The sequence below is a fragment of the Canis lupus genome, chromosome 1 (assembly GCF_011100685.1).
Source record: "Canis lupus familiaris isolate Mischka breed German Shepherd chromosome 1, alternate assembly UU_Cfam_GSD_1.0, whole genome shotgun sequence".
In the NCBI taxonomy this organism is placed as follows: Eukaryota; Metazoa; Chordata; class Mammalia; order Carnivora; family Canidae; genus Canis; species Canis lupus.
In genome coordinates this window covers 28,877,205-28,905,179 of record NC_049222.1, presented here as the reverse complement: position 1 = coordinate 28,905,179, position 27,975 = coordinate 28,877,205, and the positions used below count along the sequence as shown (strand labels likewise).

At 39.6% G+C, this 27,975-nt stretch overlaps 1 protein-coding gene across 3 annotated transcripts in view; it reads right to left on the bottom strand.

Annotated features, from left to right (window-relative positions):
- The window catches only part of PDE7B (phosphodiesterase 7B), a 307,910-nt gene that overhangs the window by 115,711 nt on the left and 164,224 nt on the right, over positions 1-27,975 (bottom strand). The window contains exon 1 of one of the 3 annotated variants that reach the window (XM_038526107.1): positions 23,622-23,858. The exons of the other annotated variants lie outside the window; for them this stretch is intronic. Coding sequence (XP_038382035.1) covers positions 23,622-23,724 — 103 coding nt within the window. The 5' untranslated portion in view covers positions 23,725-23,858. Of the gene's footprint in view, positions 1-23,621; positions 23,859-27,975 lie in introns of those variants that run through there. 3 annotated transcript variants of the gene reach the window in all.

The window sequence follows — 27,975 nt, the reverse complement described above, 5'->3', positions numbered from 1 at the left end:
GATGAAAAGAGTGATAAATAAGCCAAAGACAATGAAAACAATGTTTTATGGGTCATGTGAACTGACTCCTTTTTAGAAGGAAAGGAGATTAATGGAGCTGGTTGTCTTATCTGCATTATAAAGTTCTTGGTGAAGGTTCCAGATATGAAGGTGGAGATAATTACATGAGACAGTTGAGAACTGAGTTGGGACCAGGCAAGCAAACCAGACAGGACTCAGCTTGAGACCCTCACAGATTCAAGAAGAGAACTGTGTCTATTAAGGACCCACATTTAAGGGAACAGGTGGCCTCTTGTTGATTCCTCCTTTTTGAGACCTTTGTCCTTAGCCTCTTATTCAATGAATTCCCCACCAACAGAGAAGCAAGTGGGTAGGTGTTGCATTTATGAGATAGAAAGCCGAAGTAGTTTTTTTGCCTATTGTTTGGTGATTTTTGGCTCCTCAGGCACAGACAGAAATAATTATAATTCGTCTTGTTTTTCTTCTTTCACAGCATATGTTTGACCTGTTTGTGCTTTTCTTTACAGCTGCAATGTTAATACAGCTGCACTTTCAGAACAGTTTTAGCTACTAATAGTCTTCTGCTGCACACTAAGAAGAATCCCAGAGTAAAACGATATACAATCGAGGAGTTGTGACTATTTTCATAGTTTTCTCACATGTTAACAGAATCCTAAAGCAGATATTTCACACATTGTATTAAATATTGTTAATTAATTAAATGCAGTTTAATAAGAACCTACCTGGGCAAATGCACATTAGAGAGAAATGTATTATGTAGTCAGGAGATATGAAATATACAATAGTAACTACAGCATTAGCTAGAGATGCTGTGGGTTACAGGTACAGGGCTGTTGATTACTGAAATATCAGGGAAGGCTATATGAAAGTGGTAATTGGGTTGATTCTTGAAGGATAAGGGAATTTGGAAATGAGAGGGTTGGGGATGAGTCATGAATGTCCATGGGGGACAACTCTGAGCAAATGTTCAGAGGCGGGAAATAATAGTAAGAGAAACAAACAAACATGTCCTGTTTTGTTGGTGTTCAGGGAAAGTGAGGCAGAGAAGTGGAAACTAAAGGATGGGGCCAGCTCATGGTTGGTCTTAGATGCCAGGTTGGTGGGAGCACTGGAAGACTTTTAGGAGATTGGCATAAGCAGAGCTATACTTTGGAAAGAGTAACCTGTTTAGTATGGATTTACCTTTAGGAAATGTTGAAAACAGGGCACTCAGGAGATGCTTGCAATGGATTGTCTGAAATAGGGAGGTTGTGACTTCCCAGCGTGGTGTAAGAAACAGCACGAGGATATGGATGGGATAGAGTAACGGCTGTACATAACTGCTTTGATTTTTGTGACATTTTTCTGGTTTATTTTTTAATCTCAAAGTATCAATTGTGGTTTTAAGGTGGCATCTATGAGCTTTATCAGTTAGTGAGCCAATTCTCCATGTGCCCCTAGGTGGATCATATGGCATTAGCTCAACTCTGCTTACTCTTTAGGCCATTGGCAACAATCCTGTAAGTTCTTTCGTTATTATTTTCACATATTTACTTGAAATTCATTTTCACATATACTGCCCCTTCTAGAACCTTCTTTCTGTAGTTAGGGTAGTTAGTATTAGTTTTTTGTTTTGTTTTGTTTTGTTTTTATTTTTACAGAAAACCTGCCAGGGCCATAACAAAGAACCTATTGAAGGTTTGTTTCATTTTTTTGTTGTTGTTGTCTCTCAACCTGCCTCAATTTTGACCTTACTAAGGTCTTGAGAATCTAGAATAACAGTAGGGAATTTAATCCAAACTCAAGTAAGTGTGATCAGTCTCCGCTCCCTTGCTTCTCTTCTCCATTCCTCCTCCCTACCAAGAATTCAAGATGGCTTAGAATCAATGGTAGATTCTGGGGATCCCTGGGTGGCGCAGCGGTTTGGCGTCTGCCTTTGGCCCAGGGCGCGATCCTGGAGACCCGGGATCGAATCCCACATCAGGCTCCCGGTGCATGGAGCCTGCTTCTCCCTCTGCCTGTTGTGTCTCTGCCCCTCTCTCTCTCTCTCTCTGTATGACTATCATAAATAAATTTAAAAAAATGTTTAAAAAAAAAAAGGTAGATTCTGTGCATTTCTAGCACAACTCAGCCTTCAGGTCAACCCAAGACCCTGGACACAACTTCAGATCCATTCTAGAGAGGGATTTGGATGTTTAGGTTGGGTCAGAGCGTAACCGGGCATTGGAGGTGGAGTGAAAGGGGTGATAAGAAGGGAAGGGAATCTCTCAGGACCCCAGAGCTGCCATTCTTAGGTCTGAAATGGACTTCTCCTCTTTTGTTTGCTTGGTGATTCTCTGATCTGAAAAGCCTCCATGAAAAGAGGGTGTGCGCCATGTTGACTAATAGTGTGTGTTCTGGAGATCCCCGATGTGATTTGGCCTCTCTAGCTGTGTGATTTTTAGACAAAATAGGATACAATAATCCCTTTTATTTATTTATTTATTTATTTATTTATTTATTTATTTATTGTTTTACTTTCTATTGTTTCAGTTATCCATGGTCAGGAAGCAGGTGATCTTCCTTCTGATGCACTGTCAGAAAGTCAATAGTAACTTAATAGTACGTCACAGTGCCTACACCACTCACTTCACTTCATTTTGCCTCATAGGCATTTTATTATCTCTCATCATCACAAGGAGAAGGATGAGTACAGTGTGATATTTTGAGAGAGACTACATTCACATAACTTTTATTACAGCATATTGTTATAATTGTTCTATTTTATTATTATTATTAATCTCTTATTGTGTCTAATTTATAAATTAAGCTTATCATAGGTAGGTAGATACAGGCAAAAGCATAGTGTATGTAGGGTTCAGTACCATCTATGATTTCAGGCATCCACTGGGGATCTTGGAATGCATCCCCCATGGCAACTGTAACAGGACTTACCTCATGACGATGGTGTAAGGATCACTCAGAAAGCATTAGAACACCATGCAGTTCCTAACCAGTCTATACCCTTAGGCCTCCAGTCCCCACCCAGAGTTCTCACAAAACTCTGTCCTACTCTAACATAGTATTTTTTGTTAAATAAACACACAGTATTTTATTGTGTCCATTTTTCTCTTTTGACTTGACTGAGCCAGTACAATAATGCTAATATCTCATGTTTGAGGGCCAACAATGTTAGCAGGAACAGTGCTCCTTTACAAATGAGAAGACTGAGGTCTGAGAGGTTCGTCTGCCAAAAATCCCATACCTAGTAAGCAACAGACCAGGACTCAAAGCCAGGTATATTGAGTTGCTGTCTTGATCACCATCCTGTTATATCTTAATCGTGGTCATCTTGTACCCCCCCGGGCCTGGTGCAATGCCCAGCCTGGATTAGATGCTCATTTAATGCTTGATGGATGGGTTTGGTGGATTTTACCCCATGGGTTGTTGAGTTTGAACACATTTCATATGACCTATGTGGTGTGGTGTTAAGAAACTGAAAGCTTTGAGGGGTACTGTCTTTCCAATTTTACATCTCTGTGACTTTCAGATTAGGCGGATAACATTATCCTTTTTCCTTACATAAGGGAGGGAGAGAGGAGGTGGGTCATTAAGGTTAAGTTAATTGCTCAAAAGTTCCTGATCCCAGACTCATTCTCAGGGTTTCTATCCAGGACAACTACCCTTGAATTAGTGCAGAATTTTTTATAAACTCTAAGTAGACTCTACTGTAAACAATGCTATTAACACTAATATTGGTTCATTAAAAAGTAAAGCTGTTTGTTATGCTACTAGCTAATAACTGAATTTATTTAAGAGTAAAATAAAACAGAAGGTGGCAGTCAACTTCATGGCATGTGTCTAATTCATACACATGAATTCATGCATTTGAGAAATCATTACTGTGCATCTGTATAGCAGTCACCAGGCATAGCACAATGTTCTAGAAAATAGTACAAAAATCTGATTCTACCACGGTTTGCTCTGAAAGAGTAACCAAAGTAATTCAATGGACTTCTTTTTTTAAAGAAGTGGATATGTATAAAGTGAAAAGAACTTTAGACTTATAATCAGAAGCAGAGGGTTATAATCTCAGCTCTGTGTCACAGTAGTAAAATTTAGAATTTACTGAGCACATACTCAGTGGCAGGTATTGTGCAGAGCCTACTCATTTATTCTTAGTATTTTTAATTTTTAAAATAGCTTTATTGAGATTTCATTGACATGTAAAAATTTTATATATTTAAGATGTACATGATGTTTGGATATATATATATATACACACATATATATATACACTCTAAAATTTTATGTCAAACCTGTTTTTATAGCTACAGCTTAGATTTTCTTGTAATTTATACTTTTTTCTGATTTATTGTATTTCTTATTCTGCTAATAAGATGATTTTAGGCTCTTATTTACATGCTTCTTCTATGAAGCCAATATCTACTCTAATTTGGCTTTTTTCTTATAAATATGAATTTTAATGTATTAAGTTTTCTTAAAGTGGGCAGTAAAGAAGAAAGGGAAAAGGAGACACAGCAGGGAAGAAAACACAGAAAAAAAAAACGACATAAATCAAAAGGAAGCAAAAGAATCCGTACTTCCTCCATCAGTCAGGGACAAGGTGAAGGTCTGGGATTGTGACCCAGATTTAGATATAATCCTTATTCAGGGAAAAAGCTCTGCAAATAGTGATTAGCTAAGAGAAAGAAAAAGAGGGATATATTAGATATTTATTTTTATCAATTAGATTTAAAATTAATATCTATTTTGATTCAGATGTATTCTAACTTTTTAGCTAATATTTGACATCACAATATGAGGTTTTGGACTGTTAGCTAATTTTCCTGCTTGATTCTTTGATTCCAAGCTGGGTTGTAAATTTTGAAGAGGTTGTAACTTGTTCTAGATTTCTCCATATCCTTCTCTAAGCTTGGCTGATGTCTGAGTTCTGATGGATGGAATGGTCAATTTATGGCAAACACTTTCTGTAGAGTGATGTCTGATATTCCTACCAGCATCACTATTTTCTTAATTAAAATGTAGGATTAGCTTTTTATATATGGAAGCAGTTGATTTATTTCAACTATGAGGAGGTGAGAGATAAAATCTGGAATGTGAACTAGTCTTGAAAACAGAATGGCATGATTTTGGAAAGATTAATCAAGTGGACTTTAGGATAGTATTCAAACAGCCGCTACGTTCTTGGGTTTGCATAATTAAAACTTAGAAATTTATGCCTAGCGTCTAGGCTTTTCCTGCTCAAATGCAGCAAAGTCATTACCCGCTCTTGCCAAAGTTGTCATTCTTAGCTTAAATCAAACATGGGCTCTGTTTCAAGTGACTGTGCCCTCCCGGCATGGCTCCATCAAGGCTCAGATCCCCATGGCTCACACTTTGGCTCTGGTGCAGAGAGAGAAAGTTTACATCTGCCTAGCCTCTTGATTCTATGTCCAGGGATTGCCTAATTCTGTATAATTGCATTAAGGAACTACTGAGAGATTGGAGCCAAGGATGGAGTCTGCATTCATTCATTCATTCATCCATCCATCCATTCTTCTTTTTCTTTTATTTTTTAAGATTTTATTTGTTCATTTGAGAGAGAGGGAGACAGAGAGCACAAGCAGGGGGCGAAGCAGAGGGAGAAGCAGAAGGCAGAGGGAGAAGCCCCCCTGACCAGGGAGCCCGATGTGGGGCTCCATCCTGGGACCTGGGATTGTGACCTGAGACAAAGGCAGACACTTAACCATCTGAGACACCCAGGCGTCCCTGCATTCATTTTGCCTTCTGTCTGTCTCAGGAACGAGTCACTTTTAACTCATGCCCTCTAAAGTTGCTATTAGACCATCCTTGATCCAAAGCACAGGTCAAGTTGACATGTCAGCACTGCTCATGCTGAACAACTGCTTAGAGTAGCTTGCTCATAAATCATGCAATTGGAAAGTGGATTGTGTGTCTTTAGATTGCTGACTTCCAAAACTATTTGTGATATTTTCATGGCAGAATCTAAAAGCCTTATGTTCTATTAGACTATTCTTTATATAAATCACTTTTCTTCTTTCAAATCAGTGTTCTTAAAGGAATTCCTTTGAGGTCTAATGACACATAAAATAAATGAGAGTGGTATGGTACATCTTTTCCTAAATTCTCTAAAATGCCGCCTACCCCCAGCCCACATTCCCTCCCTTTCATCTTTCCCAAATCTACATATTGTTTAGCCTGAGAGGTCACCAACCAACACCTGAGTTGATAAGAAGTGAGGTACCTAAGCTTCCTGAACCTATTATTGCTTATAACACTGAAATATCATATATTAGGACTGCTAATAGGTAGTACATTCCAAAGTGGGATACTTTTGACTTGTTCTATTCCTTTAAAAGCAATTAACCAGATAGTCTTTTAAAAATTCCCTTTGACTGCTATTTCTACCTTGCTTCTGAGTTCCCAGGAAATAGATGTTGGAGGTGAGATGGTTTTTATTCAGCAAACAGGCTGGTAGTTCTGAATAATTTCAGTTTTCTTTGGACATTCTTTGGACATTGGGATGAGCAGATGTTATGTGTTTTCAGGTTGTCCTTTGTCTCCAATTGAAGGTCATCCAAACTTTGAAATCTCATGAGGAAATCTAATGGTTTTCTTAAACATAACATCAGCTCCTGCCAGTTTCATTAGGAAATAAGTTATTATGTCGATCTCCTTACAAAATCCCTGGTTTCTGAGAAGTTTCTCTCCCTGTGGTGTTTGGAAAGGTCTGCTGCTTGTCAAGAGTGATCAATCTTGATTCCTAAAAAGCTGTGGCTGGAATTCTAATGGTAACATGTTATGAATTGGCTTTCTGCATTAAAAAGCCAGGGCAGATATCATCCCAACAAAATGGTAATCTAGAGACTGGATTCAAATCACAAAAACTCTTGGTGACTAGGTTTTTGACATTAGGTGGCCATTCATACCATAAACAATTGATTTCTCAAAAATAAGAATACAAGCCTCTCATATTTTAACTTATTTTAACAAAGAGTTTAGTTGACAACCAATACTGGCAAATTCAACATCCTTTTAGAAATTACTTTTGCATATACTTTACTCAACCAAGCCTTCAAATCTGTATCTTCACTCCAAACCAATTTGAACATTTTGGCAATTATATGATTAGAAGTACTAGGCTTTCACTGTACATACTGATGGATAATGGGGAAAGTTGGATTACAAATTAGAAGTAGACTACTTCCTAGACTGCATCACTAGAATTGCAAATACAGTTAAGTCAAAATTTCAATGATTTTCTATGACTTTTCTTCTTTTTATTTTTAACTCAGAGTAAGGAACCTTGAAAGAGGGAATGTGAATTGAGTAAGTGCTCCTTGCTCTTCAAGATAAAAAGGCAACTTAATATTTTTGAGTAATTATTAGAAACAGACAAGTGTGGGATAATAATCATTAGCACTAGCAGCATGCTACGTGGATCATAGGACTTGATTCTTGAAGCTGTACCATAACGGAGTTTCCATCATTGTTTCCATTTTACAGATGAGAAAACTGAGGGTCAAAGAGTTTAGTAAAGATGCAAAGTCTGACTCCAGAGCCTGTCATTTACCAATTCTGAATTAAAAAGAAGTATCCCCAGTGATAGGGCTAAAGGGGGAGGGGCACAGGAAAGTAGGAAGTTATTAATTTTTCATAAAATTTTAAAAAAAGAACATAAATCAGAACCACAAAATTTATAAAAATGGATACAGTTTTTCCAAAAGAGCTGAGAATTGTAGGCTTCCTGAGAAGTGCAGTTCTTTATATCATTTAACTTTTCAGCTTTGCAGGGCAATAGCAAATAACAACGACACTAGAAAGAACTCAGTAACCTCTGGTGGCCCCAGAAGCCTTTGAAGCACATTAACGTGATTCAAAGTAATTTTATGGTGGCAAATATACAGCATGACTGTGTTCACATGTTTCTTGGTTGATCCTTAGTTCATGCTTGGTTTCCAATTAAAGGACAAGGTTATTCAACTTGGCTAGTCTGACGAAGACTGATGATACAAATGCATAGCAACTATTGACAGTTAAAACCTCAACCTTGGTGAGCTGTCAGGAAGAGCAGCTCAGCTCTAAGAGGCCAGAAGATACAATATGTCACAAGTCTTTCTCCTATGTCCAGACACCTCCTCCTACTCTCTGAGCCACCTTTGGCATTATCTGGCTCAGGCTTTCTCTTTCCTTTCTAGACTCCACTGTTTTTTGCAGATAGCAGGTATTACTCTGCCCAATTGTGTCTCCTCTCATCTTTTTAGTCTTCCACTCCTTTCCTTACTTACTTTGCAAGATCGTTGTCCAGTGCATGATAGACAAAGCAAGGACCTGTTTTCTTTCTGTCAGTAATCTGCTTCCTTTAGCACCACCTCCACCCAACTGGAAACCCTCCTTGATAAGTTTTTTTGGATACACTTAGTACCCAGCTTCTCATTGCTTTTCTACTAAATAGGAAGAAATCTGCTTGTTTTCATATTTACTGGGCTTTCTTAAATATAATATTTATCTTTTAATCTAAATACATATACTCTTCCAAATTTTTTGAATCTTTGGAAAATCTGATGATGGTTTTCACTGAACAGAATATTAGGCGGAATGTGGGAGATGGATTCAAATAAAATGATAATACGTTCAGATATTATTTATCCTGAACATTTAATGTAACATATTTTTTGAGCGCCTGCGTATGTTCATATGCTGAGGAAACATGGATGAAATAAAGGGCTTAGCTGTATAATTCAAGACAGAATAGCAGGTAAAAACAAACAACAAACAAATAAACAGAAAATAGGAGGAGCCCTATGAGCTAATTGGGACACTTTGTCCACGTGTATTTAATTAGGATCAAATGTCTGGCACAATCAAGGGCAAATATAAAAATATTCCTACCATCTAAGAGGAGGCATTTGTTTCTTAATTTTACTCTTCCTATTTTAAAGATTGTAAGGGTAGGAATGCCCACTATGAAATTAGTAGACCTGTGTGAACTCCATTGTCTGGGGGCCTGTGATCTTTTTAGAATCACAAGAGCAGACCTCTGTGGAGGCTTGCACTTCCCTCATGAGGCTGGACTCTTCTATCCCCATTCCCTGTGATTGTGTACATGTTCTTGACTCCTCATTATGTGAGACCACTCCGAAGCCACAACCAGGGGTCACCTCACGTTTGGCTCCCAATTGAACTGTATGACAGCCTCTTTCACTGTCTGTAAAATTGTCCCTAAGTGGCACACTTCTTCATATCTGCTTAAAGACCTTGGAAGGACACCCTCCATTATAACACCATGTCATCCGCATTGTACCATATCATCCCCTATTATCCATATCATATCATCTATATCATACTGTTATCATCTTGCATTATAAATATCACATCATATCATCATCATCATCATCATCATCATCATCATGATGATAAGAGAGCCCTATTTACATATCCAAAGCTGGGGAAAAATGGTTTTCTTCCCAGGCAATTTTCTTGGAGATCATGAGTGCTATAATTACTGTTTCCCCCCATTTGGTCTGTCTGATAAGAAGCTTAGATCTCAGTTTTGCTCAGTTTTCTCCTTCCCTCCTACTTTACTATGCAGTTTTGTCTTTAATCTTGACAGAGTGGTTTTATGTCTTCGTGTTCTTCTGTTTTATTGTGGCTTTTTTATAGACTTACAAATCATTTTAGAAACAGGTAGATGTTGTGTAAGTAAGTTCTTACCCTTAAAGCTTTTCTTTTTTTTTTAATTTACATGTAATATTGATTTAATCTCTTCTGTAATCCTCTGACCAGCCTATCCATATGTCACTGTGTATTATCTAACGGTCAAGTTCTATAGTTCTGGTTTTGAAGTTATGAAAACTTCTCAGACAAGGCTGTATGCCCCATACCATTTATAACTAAACAATACAAAAATATGTTGTTTCGATGGGCGATGTAGGTGATGGTGGCCAAGAAAGTTGATAATAATGACAGTTAGGGTTACTGAATACTTTAATAAATTCTGGAGATGGTAATGGAGCTCTTTCCGTATTACCAAGACAAATCATAGCTTTCGCTTCGTTGTCCAGATTGGCAGTTAAACTTTAGGAAGCAAACTCCTTTTGAGGCAAGCCAGAGTTAGTTTTCTCATGTCTTATCAATAGTCATCTTCATCCAGAGTTTATCATGCATGAAGCCAGCTAAATTTGCTTTAAGACCAATTTAGAAGCTCTGTGTAACGTCTCCAAATACCTTAATGTTGACACCAAATTCATAATTCACAATTTCAGGATATGCTTCTTGTGGGGAAGAGAGTAGAAGGGGAAGAGGGACAAAACAACAATGTGCAAGTTCAAAGGGGCTGAAGATGCACTTTGGGTATTTGGATTGGCACTCTGGAGCTCACGGATGCTTGTGATTGCTTATCTGACTTATCTAAACTGCTGACGTCAAAAGAATTAGGCTAGAAATCTTATGATTACAGCTTTTCTTGTGATCTTTTCTGGTATTTCCTGTTTCCTGTCAGGCCAAATATACTTCGAGAGAGGGTTATTTTATGGCATTTCACCGTTTCTCCCTCAGCTAGAGCCAGAGGTACAGGAGGCATGAAGTAAAAATAATTAAGAATAACATCAGAAAGCTCAGTTGGCCCCCAATACCCCCACCCCTTCGCAGTCACTGACATTTTCTTTCTAACATCAAAAAACGTGTCTGTAATGGTTCAGAGCAGGGTCTTATTTTTAATGGAACAGATCTATTGTTCATTAAAAAGAAGAAGCCACTTCAATTGTATTTCTGACTATTACCTTATTTGGGTGGTAATAAGTAGGCAGGCTGTGAACAGCATAATTCAGGCAGCTAAGAAGGTTTTTGAGAGGAGGGGATATAGTTTCAGAGCAAAAAGGAAGAAAACTGGGCACCAAAGGCTATACTTTTCTTTTGGGAATACAAACACCTTACAGAAACAGGAAAGGGAAAAAAAGTGGATGCTTTACAAATCTTGCCTAAATATTGCTAAATGTTCAACATACTTTCTGAGCTCAGCACTATGTTTGCAAAGAGAGCCTGAGAGGTTAAGGGGTTAATCCTCAGTGGTGTAGGGGTAAGACCCAAGCTTTCAACAGTCACATGCACTGGCCCTCTCTGGCCCACTCTACCTCCAGACAACAATGCAGGAAGAAACAGAACTATTACATAGGATGACGGTAACATTTGATTTATGATGGTCATAGCAGCCTGCAGCTACTGTGTCTATTTATCTCATACATAACTCACAGTCCTGTTTAAATTCTTACATCTGGTATTCTTTTGGTGAACAACTACCCATTTAGTACATTGCAGGCACTCTGGATGGAGAAATTCACAAAGAGATGGCTTGCCCAGAACAATCTATAATCTAAGTTTGGGAACAAGAAAAATACGAGTATACACTTACAGGTATGCATTTATGGGTACACATATATTTCTTGCTTGTGTAAGATAGATGTCACCCATACAATGCAATCACAGTGCTTGAAAGTGAAAGGGACAGAAAATGAGATATAGAGAGCTATCAGGTAGACAGGCATTTTTGGAGTTTGACCATAGCCAGCAGCATTACTGAATCAACAACATGGAGGCATTGAGGGACCTGGAATTGGCTCCAGGTATGTTGTTACTTCTGTGGGGTCTCAGTTTTCTCATCTAAAAAAAAGTGTAGTGGTGTAACTTAAAGGTACTTTCCATTATAAAATTTAAAGACCTTGCTACTCTTCCACTTAAATTTTTTTCAGTGGTTCTACAAAAGTTAAGGGTTCTTATCCACATGCAACCCAGTCCCATTAGTTCTCTGTTTCCCACACTTTTTTTTGACTCCAAACATCATACCAAGCTAACTCGACTAATCTCCCATTTCTCCATCATTTTTTTTCTGCTTTTCTGCCTTTGTACCTACAGTCATGTTAATTCCTTCACCAGGAAGGTCACTTTGTCATATCCTGCTGAGCTCTAATGATCTTAAAGACATAGAGCTGCAATGACCAGTCACACTAAGCCTTCCTTGGTTCTTCTAGAGAGGGATGAGTTGAAATGAGATCTCATGGAGTATCTACCACACTTGGTTTGTTTGTTTATTTGTTTGGCTTAGGTTTTTTAGAGAGTTAGCATGCAAGTGGCAGGGATGGGGTGGGTGGCTGGGGAATAGGCAGAGGGGGAGAGAGAGAGAGAGAGAGAGAGAGAAAGAGAGAGAACATGAGCAGGGGGAGTGGCAGAGGGAGAAGCAGACTCCTCGCTGAGCAGGGAGCCTGACGCGGGGCTTAATCCCGGGACCCTGAAACCATGACCTGAGCCAAAGTCAGACACTTAACTGACTGAGCCACTGAGGTGCCCCAGAGACAGACAGAGAGAGAGAATTATAAGCAGGTTCCATGCCCAGCACAGAGCCCAATGAGGGGCTCTATTTCATGACCCTGAGATCATGACCTGAGCTGAAATCAAGGGTTGACACTTAACAGACTGACCCCCCGCCAGGCACCCCAAATATTTGGTTTATATTTGAGTATGTGATTTTATCTAACTAACTACATTATAAGCTATAGACTCACTACATTATAAAGACTGTATTTTTCTTATATATTTTCTCATCCATGCTGTAGCACTTAACCTTGAAATAATTAATTTAAAAAATGGCATCCTGAAGACAGGAATAAATATGACTTGGCAAAGTAGGGGGGATAGACTATTTTGAAATGGTGAGGATGAGTAGTGTCAGCTCTTGAATTTGGGGAAGTGATGAGCACAGCTGGAATGAGAGGTCTGGATGGAAGAACATGAGGAATATAAATCCTTCAGGACAGGTTGTTATCAAGTGTTAAAGGGCTTCGACTTGATGATTTATATATTATTTCTTGTGGTTCTGTATAAAATACTATAGCACTTTGGGAAACCAACTTTTCCAAAGTGCTATAATGCTAAGTTAAAGGGAAAGTATTGAAATTCTTGATATTTACTAAATATGGTCAACGAACACCAATTAGAAATCCATTAGTATCCTTACCTCAAGTCTAACACACCACCTTTAGGGCAATTCTTATAAAATCTAAATTTATCATGTGACTTCCCACTAAAATTATTTGAAGCCTTCTCATTATCTGGAAGATATACTCTTTAGATAGCCATATGGGGCCCTGGGCAATCTGACCTCCAGATTATCTCTCTAGTCTCATCTCTAGATGAGACTCCTTTTGATATACTTCCTATCTTGGGACATGGCATTCACCAAAATTTCTTGCATTTGGTCCCACTGTTTCTTCTTCCTGCATTGTCCTCCATCTCTTTTTCATTTGGAGAAATGCACCCTACATTGAATGGTACCTCAAAAATCACCTCTTCTCTGAAAACCCTTTAACACTCATCACACATACAGAATTACACTCTTGGGTGTTGGCACAGACTTTGTGTATGTGCTTCTTGTGCAGCATGTCACTTGCCTAGCTTGCTCGCTCACTCACTGACTCACTGACTCACTCATTTATTTGCTCTATTATCTATCTATCTATCTATCTATCTATCTATCTATCTATCTATCTATCAATCATCTTCCATCCATCCATCTACCTTAACTTTCCTGGTTCATGAATGTTTTTTCCCTAAGGAATCAAGATAGTATCTGATACACCATAACCAATAAATAAACTTATTTGAATAAGCAGTCTTTGTCTTTTCTCAATGTTCTGACAGAGTATTATTTCTACTGTATCATGAGACATATGCCCTTCTGCCTTGATATCAGTGAGTTGTTTATACATCTGTTTCTTCTAACAGGTCATAACCTCTTTTCCTTCTGCTTTCTTCCTAGGCACATAGCACAATGTTATGCATTGAGTAGACAGAATGTAATTCTTCAATTGAATTGCTTTGCAAGAAAACCCTAGAAATTTGAATTATTTTCCTTTCTGAATATTTTGAATAAATAACCAGTAAATATAGGTCTCAATTTTTTCTATTTCTAAGTTGGGGATAAGTCCTTTTTCAATTGATACTTATTGTGTAGTGGAAGATGCTCAATATTTGTATGTAAGATTAAAACATCATTTTCCATTCTGTGACCCCCTAGAGTGTTTCTAATTATTTTTGGAGGGTTGAGACATTCAAAACATTTTTTCAAAACAAAAATTTTTTAGTTCAATTTTGTCTGTTCACGATCTACAATCATTTATCACCAGATCAAACAATATGACATTTAGGACTAAAGAGGGTAGAAATTGCTTTAGAGTTTATGAAATCTGATGAATTCACAATTCTTGATTTTTATATACCAATTTAATTGACAAGGAAATCTTTTCTTTTGTCCTACTGTAGAATTGGAGATTGAACCAAGAAAAGCACTATGTAACTCAATTAATATTCAGAGGTGAAAGTGAGAGCAAAAAGATTGATGTATCTAAACCTCGAATGAATTATAGAGTGAAGGACACGGAGGAGGCAGCAGTTTCTTCATATCAGCTACCATGGAAGATGTAATAATGGTTCCTGTTACAACGCTAGAAGAAAACAGTGATCCCAGTTACAGCACCAACAGCCTTACTGCTCTTCATCCTCACTTCCTCTGGTGTCTCCCACCCCTTCTTTCTAGGAGATAGAGTGCACAGAAAGGAGAATAAGTCCCAGAAATTTCCGATGAGTACTTTCAAGCAATGAAAACGTATCAGACCTGGGCAGAGTACAATGCACTGCATGTTTATGATGACAATTCCAATTTGTATTGGATATAAAACTAGCTTTTGATGTGGAAACCAATCAGAAAGGTGGGACTTGTACACATTGTGTTCCATGCATGACAGTCATTCAGTTGAACTTTTCAGTGTCAAAATCCTGAGATGGTTGCTGAAATGCATGTGAATATTTTAACAGAGGGAGAGAGAGGTAATAGGGTAGAATAATTGGGTTCAGCATATGCATAGGAATGTAACTAAAATAAATAACATTGAGCATGCATACTCAAGTACAGGGCCCAGCAGGATAGATCAATCAATGTATAATGGAGGTAATGTTCTTTGAAGATGAGAATCAGTATTCATCATTTGACCTGCAGAGTGAGAGGGTGTTTGCTTTACATTTTGTGTGTTGTTTTGGTTCATTTGTTGGTTGTGCGTGTGAGTTTGCAGCAGAGCAATGCACTTGAAAACTGGTCTTTATGGAAAGATAAAGGGACTCTACATTCTTCCATTAGATCCCATTAACATTGAGAGTTAGGCCTGAAGATATGGTTTCTTGCCCCATCCACATTGAGGTTTTCTCCTGGGGAGGAGAATATGGCACAAGGTAAGGCCATCTACCCCTGACACCCTGGAGAATTGTGGGAGAGAGTCAAAGGCAGAACCCAGCGGCCAGAGGACTTGCCCTGGCTCCCCCATCTCAGGCTGGCATTTTGCATTGTGTGCAGTAGGCACATTCAGGTAGGGTGTGGGAACCCAAGGTACATGTTCACCTAGAACCATGTTGTGGAAGAGCAAGGGGTGGGGGTGAGGGTAGGGGGAGTATTCATCCAAAAAAAATAATTTAATCTGGAAAAGATTGACCTCTACCATGATGATTAGAAAATATAAATTTTCTTATCCCATTAGAGTGGGCTAAAGTGGATTAGTTGGAGAAGAGAAACAGGCTAGATTTTATTGCACATTTGAGAGGGGACATTTGAGATTGTAACAGACATGTTACAATTATTTTTAACAGTGACTGTTTCTTTTTCATTTCTATATATGTTTTTGATTATACTTCTTATACTTGAATCCATTTTCTCTGTAGTGATCTCATCTCACTTCCTTTACTTTGGTACTCCATGGTTGGCTCCTTACTTTTCCCTTTTTCTTCTCTTTCTAAATCATTTTCTTCAGCAAACTCTATCAACTTTTTTTCAGTGAATTTTTGTCACAGATCCTCTAAACAAATACGCCTTTTGGTTTTCAGAAATTCTCATCAAGGTTGTATAGATTTGTATGAGATATTTGGGTGCCATCCAAAAAAAGATGCAGAAGGAAGCAAGAAAAGAATCTTGTGCTTCTGCTTTAATTCTAGAAGTAAGGAACATCGGAGGATGCAATGGGAAAAGTTCTAATTATCGCATTATACATGTCTTAATACTTTTGGTTATTTAATTTTCCTTTTCAATACCTAACTAAGATTTATATTTATTTCATTGCATTTATTACATTTATCATTACATTACATTTATTTCTTTTTATTTATATTTATTTCTCACCTTGATTTTATTTTACCATTTTATGGTTTTCTACTTTTCAATTTCTACTGCCAAATACATACCAACTGCTACTCAGTCTCTCTTGAAGTGTATCCTTTTCTCTCTGGGGATTTTATTTTTCTGCAGTAAGCCTGGCCCCTTGAACTCACTTTTAAGGCCATACACAACTAAATCTTGCTTTGTCTTTGTCAACTATGCTTTCCAATTACATACAAGGCCAACTTTTAAGTTTTATCTTGTTACTAATGATAAGGACCATGACCTACAGGCTCTTCTTCAGTATTCCCTTAGCATGTGTGTGAGAGCTGAGGAAGTAACAAAATGCTCAGAACAGAGGCTTGGTTTATAATCTCTAACACAGTATGCCAGGTGGATTTTTTAGGTGAGGGGGAGTACTCTGAAGGAAGGATCTTTAATAATGTTGTAGTTTGCGGAAATTTAAGACAAATGTAAAGATACAAAGCTCTCCTCTTGGGTGGTCTCTTAGAATTTTAGATATTGAAGTCAATTCTAAAGAGGAATTTATGGGAAGGCAGAGAGAGAGATAAATAGAAAAATAAAGAATGTCTACACTGTGTACAGATGTAGGTTAGGGCATTGTATTAAATCACAAGTACTTTGAGCTTTGCTTACTCTTTTTGATATGCTGATATGTACCTACTATGTACCAGGAAGTGTACTGATAATTAAAGAATGAGAAAAATCAGATAGTAGAAAAGAGCATACACTCCTTCATGTTGCTTCTGTGAGTTGAAAAAATAATTTGGAGCTTTTGGTCTTTTTACAATAAAGCTTCTAATATTTTCTTTTAGAAATTAGTCAGATATAAAAGTCAACATTTTGCTGTTCAGTTAACCAGCCTGGTTTAAGAAAAATAAAAAAGGAAAAAGATAAAGAAAAAAGAAACTGTTTCCAGGCAAAGAGCAGAGCACGTGGAAATAACATCCTCCATTCAACTCCATTCCCTCAAAAGCTCATGTGTAGGGTAAACACACACCTTCCGTATTCTATTTTTGAAATTACGTTGAGGAATATACAGACTCTTATCTGTAAAAAAAAAAAAAAGCAACTTTTAAAACTTTAATTGATATAAAATGTTCCAAAATGCATGAACAGAGTAATTATTTTAAAAGTATATAAAAGCATTCATAATTTGTATGCATTTGCTCTAAAGTTTTATAATTATCAGTACATTTCAACTTCTCTGTATGAAAAGGGAACTGTCTCATATTAGTTTTGCACATACTTTATACCTTTTTAATAGTTTTGAAATTTACTCTTGTATATTTCTTCTTTTACTTTAGAAGCTATAATGATTAATCCTGATCCTCTACCAGAATATAAATTTAAAAATGATTCCATTAAAAAGAATAACTAAGATTCCTATTTCTTGAGTAATCTGTGCTTAGAAAAAAATGTTCATTCATGCATTTAATGGCAAATTGTAAGCTATTTTGTTTTTTCTGATAATTTCCTATTTTTCACTTATCAAAGTGTATTGAGTGGCTGATGTGCAAAAGATGCTAGGAAGAACACAAAGAAAATAGAATGTTCTCCAGGTTCTCAAAAAGCTGAACATCCAGCGGGGAAGGAAGAAAATGTACATTAATTATAGCAAAGTGATTTGCTTACAAAACAAATACAGAGAAAGTTCTATGAGACTTCGGAAGAGAAAAACACCCTCAGTAAGCTCAGGAAGGCTTTATGTAGGGAGTGGCATATGAATGGTGTCTTAAGGAATGGTAGAAGTCGAGAACTTGTAGGGAAGTCATTTTAGGCACTGGAAAGGATAAACAGAAAGCAGAGGTGTAGGTGTGGGTTGCTTGCCCTGTCTGGGTCCAATGTAAGTGCTTTTGGGGCAATAATGACAAATCAGATAGGGAAAAAGTGAACTAGTTCTAGCATGTGGAGAGCTTTAAATTCAGGATAAAAGAATTTAGATTTTCTCTGTAGACAGTGGAGAATCCCTGAAGGAATCTTAAGAGGGGTGAGACATATTCTGATTTTTCTTTTGATGTTATTGATCTAAATCACAGATGAGGGGGTAGAGAGAGTACTGGGGTCAGAAGCTATCACGAGATAATAGACAAAACGTGAAACTTGGCCAAGGGCCATGGGACCAAAGGAAAAGTATGTGATAAGAGTGAGGTACTTAGTGAGGAAATAGTTGCAGGACCAATAGTTATACTAGTGAACATTTACTGAGGATGTAGTAGGGCTTTTTCTAGGCACTTTTTATTATCTCACTTAATCTTCACCTCCTGTGAAGGTGCTATTGTTATTCCTTTTTTATAGAAGAGGAAACAGATACAGAGAGGTGGAGTAATTTGCCCAGGTTCACACAGTTCAGTAACAGAGAGCATAGGACTTAAGACTGTGAACATCTCAGCACTGCAACAACACTCTGGAACTCTTGATCTATACTGTGGATTTTGGAATTGGACAGTTAGAGAGAATGGTTTTGAACTTGGGTTTCTGCAGGGGTCATGTCGTTTATGAAAACAAAGAAACCAGGTGAAGGACCAGATTTCATGAAGGTGAGATGATGTGTTCCAGTTTTCACTCAACAGTGCACTCACATTAAGAACAGATTAAAGGGTCAATGGTTATTATCCAGTATAGCTACAGATTGAGTGCAGGCTAATGTCTACAAAAAGTGGTTTTAGAAAAATGTTATGCATTAATGTCAAGGTATCTAATGTTAAGATTCATTGATTCTTTGATCACAGCAATTTGTCCTGCTATATCATTAATATTGATGAATGCTTGAAGATGTGTTTGAATTTTTACAAATGTTTTTGAATTTGGTCTGATAGTTAATATTCTGAATTGACAGGTTTAAACTCACAAAACCTGGTTTTCTCGCTGAAGTTGGAACTCTGATTCACCAATTTATAATTGTTCTTCTCTCAATAAGCATTTGGTTCCTCCCGGAATCCCTGGTGCCTAGGACAGTCATTAGAATACACTAGGCATCCAGTAATGTTCCTTGAATTATAATAAATGGAACCTTCAATCTTAAATATATTTAATTTAATTTATGCTTGATACTTGAGATATTTTAAAATAGCACTTTGAATGTCACTTTGAATTGCAGAGTTCTGGAATCAAAGAATCCTTTTGGAGATCTTCTCTTCTGAAGTGGTTTGATTTTTAGAGCTAAGTATAAAGCAAATTTCTGATATTTTATTCCCTGGAAAGGCTGGACAAGTTATAATGGCTACTGGGAAAATAATTTTTTAAAGGGAGGTAGGTGTTTTTTTTATATTTTTCTGAAGCCAAAGGCTATTGAAACGGGAACAAGCTTAATAAATAAGTAAAATACAATGTAAAATTTAGACCAGAGACACCAAAAGAAGGGTAAGTTCTATGGTTTGTAGCTATTTGGTTGAATTCCAAAATAAAATTATTTATTCAACTAAGAATGAGTTATGTTAGAGGATGTGTAGCCTTAGGATGCTGCCTAGAATCACAATGAGATTAATATTTGCACTCACAGCATTTGAGAAACTGCCTATTTATCTCCTGTCCTTCTATCTCCTCCCCAGCCTGCCCCCATTCCCAAGGATGCTCCCACCATGCTTTAAAGCTTACTTACTTTTGATAATAGATGGAGAATCTTCCCCTGGGCCTTCCTAGCACTTGAAGCTAAACTAAAACCCAAAGAATAAGTAGAAAAATGTTAAGGCCCAATCACCTGACTTATTTTACATGGTAATATAATTTTTCTGGTTTGACCAATATTTATACTATATCATGAGTCTCTATGCTTGTCCCTCTATATCAATAAAGCAATGTCTTGGTTTAAAGTTTTTTTTTTTTTTTTAAAGATTTTATTTATTTATTAATGGGAAAGAGAGAGAGAGAGACAGACAGACAGACAGAGAGAGAGAATGGCAGAGGGGGAAGCAAGAGCCCGGAACCTTGGGATCATGACCTGAGCCAAAGGCAGATGCTTTGCCGCTTAGCCACCCAGGCACCCCGATCACCTCAATCGATGGATGTCTCGGTTTAAATCTAAATTACCCAGCATGTGGCTTGATTATGCCAGTTCTGTGATCTACAGCTGGGTGATGGAGATGCTGATCTGGTTCTAACGCAGTGTTTGTGTGCGACCCTGGACAAATTGTTTAGTCTCTAGTGTACCATTCACCTTTTTGGATTAACTAGATAATTAGACCATTCTTTGTTTCATAAAGGGAAAATGATGTATTAAAAAATTAAATAATTGAGTACAATCCAATGAACCAAGTTGGTGCTCCAACTTTGGGCATGCTGCTAATTTCCAGAGCTCTCTCCAAGGCAAATAGTGCCTTTACCAACGCCCAGATGCAGGCATCCTGACAAGTGAAGACGATGAGCCCCACTTCCTCCTGTCATCCCCGATTCTTTCCTCGAGTCTGTTGCCATGATAGCCACCGTTAGTCTCCAGCCAAGGCTCATATGAAGGTGGCAGGAAGATGTTCACATGTGTAACGTCCTCCCTAGTATGTCCTTGTTCTCTTCAGGAAACACTGTTCCCCTCTGTCTGCCATTACTCACAGTTCAGTAAATCTTATCTTAAAACCTTTCACAAATACATATTTATACATTTATTTTCCCATACATTCTTTTGCTCCTTCCTTTTATTACTTAAGCAAAGTCTCAACACTTTTCCATTTCACTTGTGAGAAACAAAGTATCAGTCTTGTCTGAGAAGTATGAGAGAAAATTATTATGCTCCTCACTAAGGAAAAGAAAAGCTTCAACTTTTAAGGTTATATTCAACCCGTTAAGAAACAGTGACACCCATCTCTAAAGTCCTCAAGACTGTTGGCTCAATTCAGAATTTCTGCAATTTCATGGTTTTAAAAGACGTAAACCTATTTATCTGTTATCACAAGCAGTCAAAATATACATGGAATACTATGATTTTTAAATTTATAAATTGTTAATAATTTTATAGTTTTAGTTTTCTCATGTGCAGTTATGACGTGGCAAACATGTTGTGTGCGATAAATGTAACATCTATACAAGTCAAGATAGCAGAGAAGAGGAAGTAAATGACTTTGGGGGACAATTCGGGGACACAGGGGTGGAGATCAGGCAAGTCATTACAAATAAAAGGATGCCTGAGCTGGACTTTGTAGTTTGAATAAAGATTTTTTAGTTGGCTAAGTCAAAGAAAGACATTCAAAGCATCAGGCAAGGCTCAGAGGTAGGGCACCACTTGATGCATTTTGAGGAACAGGAAGTTGTTTAGCATTGCCAAAGCATGAGTTGTTTGAGGGTTCTGAGACAAGGGTCAGATTTAAGAGAGAGGGAGAGAGAGAAAAGGAGATAGAGGGAAAGAGGGGAAGAGAAAGGGAGAAAGAGAGTTAGTGAGTGTGAGCATGAGATCACCATGTGTCTTGGTGCTTTTGTTTTTTTCCTTTTTTTTTTTTTTTGACAATCTTTCTACCATAAAACCCTATACACTAATTGAACACAGCTTAAACCATCTCTTTCTAAAAATGAATGCATGCCAGATTTTTGGAACTATTTTCTAAGTGTTCCTGAGGCCCTCACCATCAGGCTATTCTGGATAGAAAGGCACAGAGCACCTGAGATGAGGAGGAGCTGCAGTATCAGAGACAAGATGAGAGGAAGTACAGGATAATTTGGAAGTGGGACTGCATCCTATGGGTCCGTGCTGCTGCATCTGTGGATGAGAAGGTTTCATGCCCATGCCAGAAAGTGTGAACCCCTCATCTCCTTGAGAATATGAAGGCAGGGCAGGAAGAAGAGGAGGCAGAGGGCCTTTGAGCGGGTGTTGAAGTAGAATCTGCCTCCCCGCAGGCAAGATAAAGGGGGACAGCAGACCAGGGAGCAGCCTGTCTGGGCCCCAAAGGGGCTGCTGAGAGATTCCACAGAGAGTGAGGCAGTGGCCCAGGGGTCAATTAAGAGTCCTCTAGTCAACTGTAATGATAAGAAGTTACAGGAGTTCTATTTTATGTCTGTAGTGTTGCTTTTTCAAGAACTAGACCCCCCACTGACATATAATATAAATAATAACAGAAATCTATCCCCAACACGTGCTAATGTCTGTTGAATTAGGCAGTTCTATCAAAGGCATAATTTGGGATATGAATTTCAATTACTTAATTTACTAAAACAAACCAAGAGTGGTAATAGTTGTAGTGTCATAGTTAAGTTTTCTGTCCAGGTGGGTTTTTCCACTTTTCCTGCACTACTCACATGAAATACGGGACGGCTTTGGCATTACCTCATTTCTTCTGACCAAGACCCATTTCCCGGGGCATCCATCTCCTACTTGCCACATAAACCTCAGTCTCATTGGTTTTCTTCTCATTCCAAAGTACTCATTGTTTACTAGAGACCAACACTGTGTTTTTCCCTTCCTTTCAAATCTTTTTTGTTCTCAGTCCCTTTCCACGAGGGAAGAGAGAGGTCATTTTTGGTCTATCTTTCCTGACTCGGCTCCCACCTCTCACCACCAATGGTATGTCAGGATTCCACTGCACAGGGCTGGCCAAGACTTCAAATGCATAAACACACATGCTCATATTTGTTCTTCTAAAGTGAGCGACCACTTTCTGAAATATCTACCAACACATTCCCTAAAGGAAAAGAGCACCCTGTGGCCAGTTACACTTCCTTAGTTTCTGGTTCTATCAGAACCTTCCACCCTAGGTGTCTTTGTGGTTGTGTTGCTGGCTGTCAGAGACATGGCAAGGTTCTCCACAACTGTCCTAAACACAGTACATTCTTATAACATGACGAAGTCCCTATGAGTCATCATTTCCACATTTGTGAGGGAGTTGATTTTTCCTGGTGTCAATGGGGGAATCTGTATTATATCGACTGTTGTGTCCAAAAGGGAAACCGAGGCAAGGAAGTTTGCCAACTTCCCAGGACATATAGAGCTTCCAGACCAACCCGGTCCTGGGAACATTACACACACCCTAGCCTCATAGTTAAAAACTGGAAAATGTGTTTTACTTTATAAAAAGCATTGTAAGCAGCAGCCCAAGAAGAATATTGTCTTAGAGCTCTGGTTTGTCACTAAGGAATTGTAGAGGTAGGACTGCCGTTAAAGAACATCCAGTTCCACCCCCACCTTTTTTGAGGACTGAAGTTCAGGAGATTTCACTTGTTTAAGCCTCTGAGCAATCAAGTGTGAGCTGAGCCCAGAGCCCAGGTCACTCGATCCCCAGTCTATCAATGCTCCTCCTACCACGTCCTTCTTAATTTTAAGATGCATTTCTACAATAAATCAAACATTCCTTAACCGCAGCCCTCGGACCCCGAGCTGCAGTTTGTAGACCTCCCTTCTCCCGGTTTTCCGCCTTGGGCTCTGCAAGGAAGGGACCCGCAGCCATCGGCCTGCGCCCGGGTCACCTCTCGCACCTCACAGTCGGTTTACCTGCGAAGCTGTGGAGAGCATCTTCGTTCTCCAGAAGGCCCCTCTGTCTGGTCGCCTGCAGCTCACTTTTGGATTTCCAAACCAGCTTTACCATCCTGATCATCTCGGGCAAGTCCCAGGGCAGCGGCCCCTGCTGGCACCCCCGGCGGCCGCGGGCCGGGGACGGCCGCGCACCTTCGGGGGCCGTGCCCCTCCTGGCCGGCTCCGCCGAGTGGAAGTAGCGCTCTAGCACGGGCATCCTGCCCGGGGCCCCCGCCGCCGGGCCGCCGCCGCCGCCGCCGCCGCCGCCGCCGCCGCCGGGGACCGGCTTCCCGGGCAGGCGGACGCTGCGCCCCGCGAAACCTGCTCGCGCTCGGGAGAGGCAAGCCTGCTCCAGCCTGGCACAGCCCGCCTGCCGCTCCGGCCCTCGGAAACGCTGCGGGCGCGGCGACGAGCGTGCCCGGGCGCCCTCCTGGGGGACCAGCCCTCGCCCCGCCGGCCTCTCGCGCACCCGCTGCGCGGCGCTTAATTAACCCCGGGCTGCGGCGGGGACGGCGGCAGGGGGTCAGCCGTCGGGGCTTTAGGACTTGCCTCTCCTCCGCGGACCGGACCCATTTGTACTCAGCTCTCCTTGGGCGCCTGTCAAAGTTTGTCAAGTGGCTCGTCTAGCCCTTAGGATCCTCGGGCGAGGAAGCGGGGCTCCCCTCTGCCAGCCTCTCGCAGGGGTGCCCCAGGGGCCGCTTCTCTGAAGGGGTCAGGTGAGGAGCCTCCCCCCTACCCGCCCCCCCCCCGCCCCGCCCGGGGTGCAGGAAGCCTAGAAGGTTCCTGGGCTCCGGGCCCCGCGAGTCCCAGGGAGCTCTCGGAAAACGGGAAACCGAATCCCAGCAGAACCAATGTGCAGCTGCTGCTCTCTGGAAGGCCTGGCCCGGGGCCACCTTGCCTGTCCGCTGGGTCGGCCCCGGGATGGGCTGAGGCCGAAGGCTCCGCGATGGATCCTGGCACCGGCGCTCACACTCACACACACCCCTCCTCCCTCGCCCCCCACCCCCTCTGCTGTCGTTTGGTTCTCAGCAAACCTAACTGGGTTTCGGCCTATTAGTCAAATCCCTTTGTAACCTCAGCTGCCCTTCAGCTGGAGGGGAAATAACATTGAATCACATTCCAAAGCTGACTCTGAAAGAAGTGAATCAGGGAAGCACCCAGATCCTCCTGGGAACGTGCGGCGGGGTTGCGTCGTCTGGACACACATTCTGGGACCGTTAAAAGGCCATTTCGGAGGAAAATTACAATGATGATTTTAAAGGCTATGCATGTGGGGGTGCATACATGGCACTGAGAAGAAAGGAGAGAGTGTTGCCTGTCCGCTTCACAGACCCAGAGCGCTCTGGACTTCGTATTTGGGCCACCGACTGCTGTGCCCTTGCCTGTGCGTGGTTCAGTTGAGGACAATCACGCGCCACGCAGTTGGGTCGCTCGGCTCAGAGGTGGAGACACCAACCCTGGAAGTCAGAACCCATTCAACAAAAGGGGGTGCCCCCTGTAGCTTCTGTGAAAAGCCCCAGGCATAAATGAAAGTGGGGTGGTATTGTGTTTGGCACTTTTGTCAGCAAATTGGGTTTGTAGGAACAATTTGAACTCGAAAATTCATGTGGATAGCTCCTGTTTTCTTGGAGGCCATTGCAACAAGCCCAACCTTTTCTCCTCTTCACATCTCTGCATTGCAAAGTGCTTTATTTTGCTTGGCATTTTGTTTTGCTGATGTACAATCTGTTGCTTCTGCTCTACATTCCTTGTGGGGCAGGTTTATCACACACTCATTTGATGTTTCATCGGGGAGGGGATACTTTGGGAAAAGGAAAAAGACTGCCACAAGGTGTGTTTTATTTTCATCGTCCTCACCTCATTTTTTACAAATTGAAACCAGTGAAGGCTACTGTAATTTTGTTGTTGTTATTATCATTCCTCGAAGCCTATGGTTAGTAAGTTTAGCCTTCCACACTGAGTTAAGTGGCTTTTCTTTTTTTCTGGATGGAAAAATACATTGGTAAGTCTACTCTCTTTCCTAAGAGGTGAAGAAGTGTCAACATCCTTTGAGGGTATCAAACAATAAAAGATGTTGAAGACACTACTGTTGGTGAATTTCATTATTGGAATATTGATCAAGCAGCTCCTCTTATAACAGCCAGATATCCACTCAACCCAATTAGGGGCTAATCAGTGATCCACTTATGAGAAAGATGCGTCTCTTTTTTGTTTTTTAAGCTTCCCTCTTTGTTAAGGGATGAAGGGATTTAAGCATCAGTGTGACACGTCCACCACTTTTGACAGCCCTTCCAGTTCTTATCTGACACTTCTATCAGACTGGGGCATAAAGGCTCTCTAGATTCGAAATGATTTTATTTAATAAGCACATGTAGGCTGTTGCACTCCATTAGCATATTTCCTGAATAATGTCTTAAACTCACTCCTCAGTCACAAACTTCCTTGACATAACAACTGAAGAGTTTCCTAAGTGTTCAACTATTTTTATTTTTGTTCAGTTATTTTGCAATAGCACTTAACATCAGGATATCCTGACCCTTGGAACAAAGGGGTTAAGAACAAAGAAAACAAATATATGATATAATATGTCACAGACACTAATGTATTAAGAATACAACTCTTCATGGAACATTTCTTTAAGAATGACATTTTAAAAATCCAAGCATATAAATTTCCACTATATTCTCTGTATTGTTTTACAATATTTTCTTGAAAAAAATATCTTAGAGAAGTTACAAAATGTTGGATCATTGAACATGAATACTTCCTAGTGGAGATGAGTTAAGGCCAAGCAAACACCATCTCAAATTTTCATTCTCAAGAAGGAATCTACTTTGTTTGAAGATTTGAAAATGGAAAAGGTTGCAGAATTTTAAAAAAATTCTCCCCAATATGGGATTATCTTCATCCCAGGGTAGAAGTGCAAAAATACCACAAGAAAGGTCATTCTCATGGTATTTCTGTCTCACATAGAAACAGGAAGTACAGGAAATCTTGCGGGAAAGCTTGGCTCAGGAGATTTTTGGCTCAGTTGTAGGCTCAAGACATTGGGATAAACTGACAAGATGCTGGTACTCAGACTAAAGTTATGCCACATACATTCTCTAACAGGTGGTTTTGTTACATTTCATATCTAGTATAGGCTGTGATTTTATTGCTCCTTCAGGTAGTGACTTTGGAAGAGCATGCCTATAAACCTATGATTTTAACCTTCCTTAGTGAACATCATTTACTTGAGATAGGACCCGTAGCCAGAAGTTCGGATCACTGGGGATGGGGAAAAGGGACTGGTGATAAGGTTCTGTATCCAACGGAGTCATGGAGCAAAGAGGTCTCATCTATGTGACTTTCAAGGATTCTTATAAATCCTAATATCTGGATTTATTGTGCTACAGAGAGGACATTTTAAACTTCCAAAATAATCTCATTTTTAATTTCAGGCATTGGGAGCCAACCTAACTTTCCATTAAAAGGCAAATAGGATAGTTCTTTTCTTGTGTAAAAGAGATGTAATGAGAACTAACCAAATCAAAGACAGTTTGTTCCAATGGATACCTAATTCTACCAAAAATACTTTGCTATGTGTTTGTAGTTATAAAGGAAAGAATTCGTAACCACAATATTAAAGTGTATGGCCAAGAACAAAGATTCAGAGACATAGTGATTTAGAAACTAGATTGTTTTGAAGAATTTCTAGTGTTCTGGGGCTATGTAAAAGTCTTGTAGATTTGTGGGTGTTCTAGTCATTAAGCAGATAAGTCATTATTATATGTGATTTTTATTTAAAAGATATTTTATTTATTTATTCATGAGAGACACACACAGAGAGAGAGAGAGAGAGAGAGAGAGGCAGAGACACAGGCAGAGGGAGAAGCAGGCTCCTCACAGGGAGCCTGATGTGGGACTCAATCCTGGAACTGGGATAACGCTCTGAGCCAAAGGCAGATGCTCAACTGCTGAGCCATCCAGGCGTCCCTATATGTGATTTTTAAAAAGAGATATTAACAATATTAAATTTCTAAGCATTTTAAGAAATATGTATTTTAAAGATTTATTTATTTATTTGAGAGAGAGGGGGAGAGAGAGAGAAAGAGAATGCGTGCCTGCAAGTGGGGGGAGGGGCAGAGGGAGAGGCTCTTTAAGGGACTCCCTGTCATGACCTGAACCAAAATCAGGGGTCCCTAGTTTAAGGGAGTGAGCCATCCAGGTGCCCCAAGAAATATATTTTTAAACAGAAACTTGGACATATATACTTATTTTGATTTTTTATAATTTCGAGTTTTTTAACAGATTTTCACAAAACTTCCTTTTAACAGACATCTTCTCACTTAGA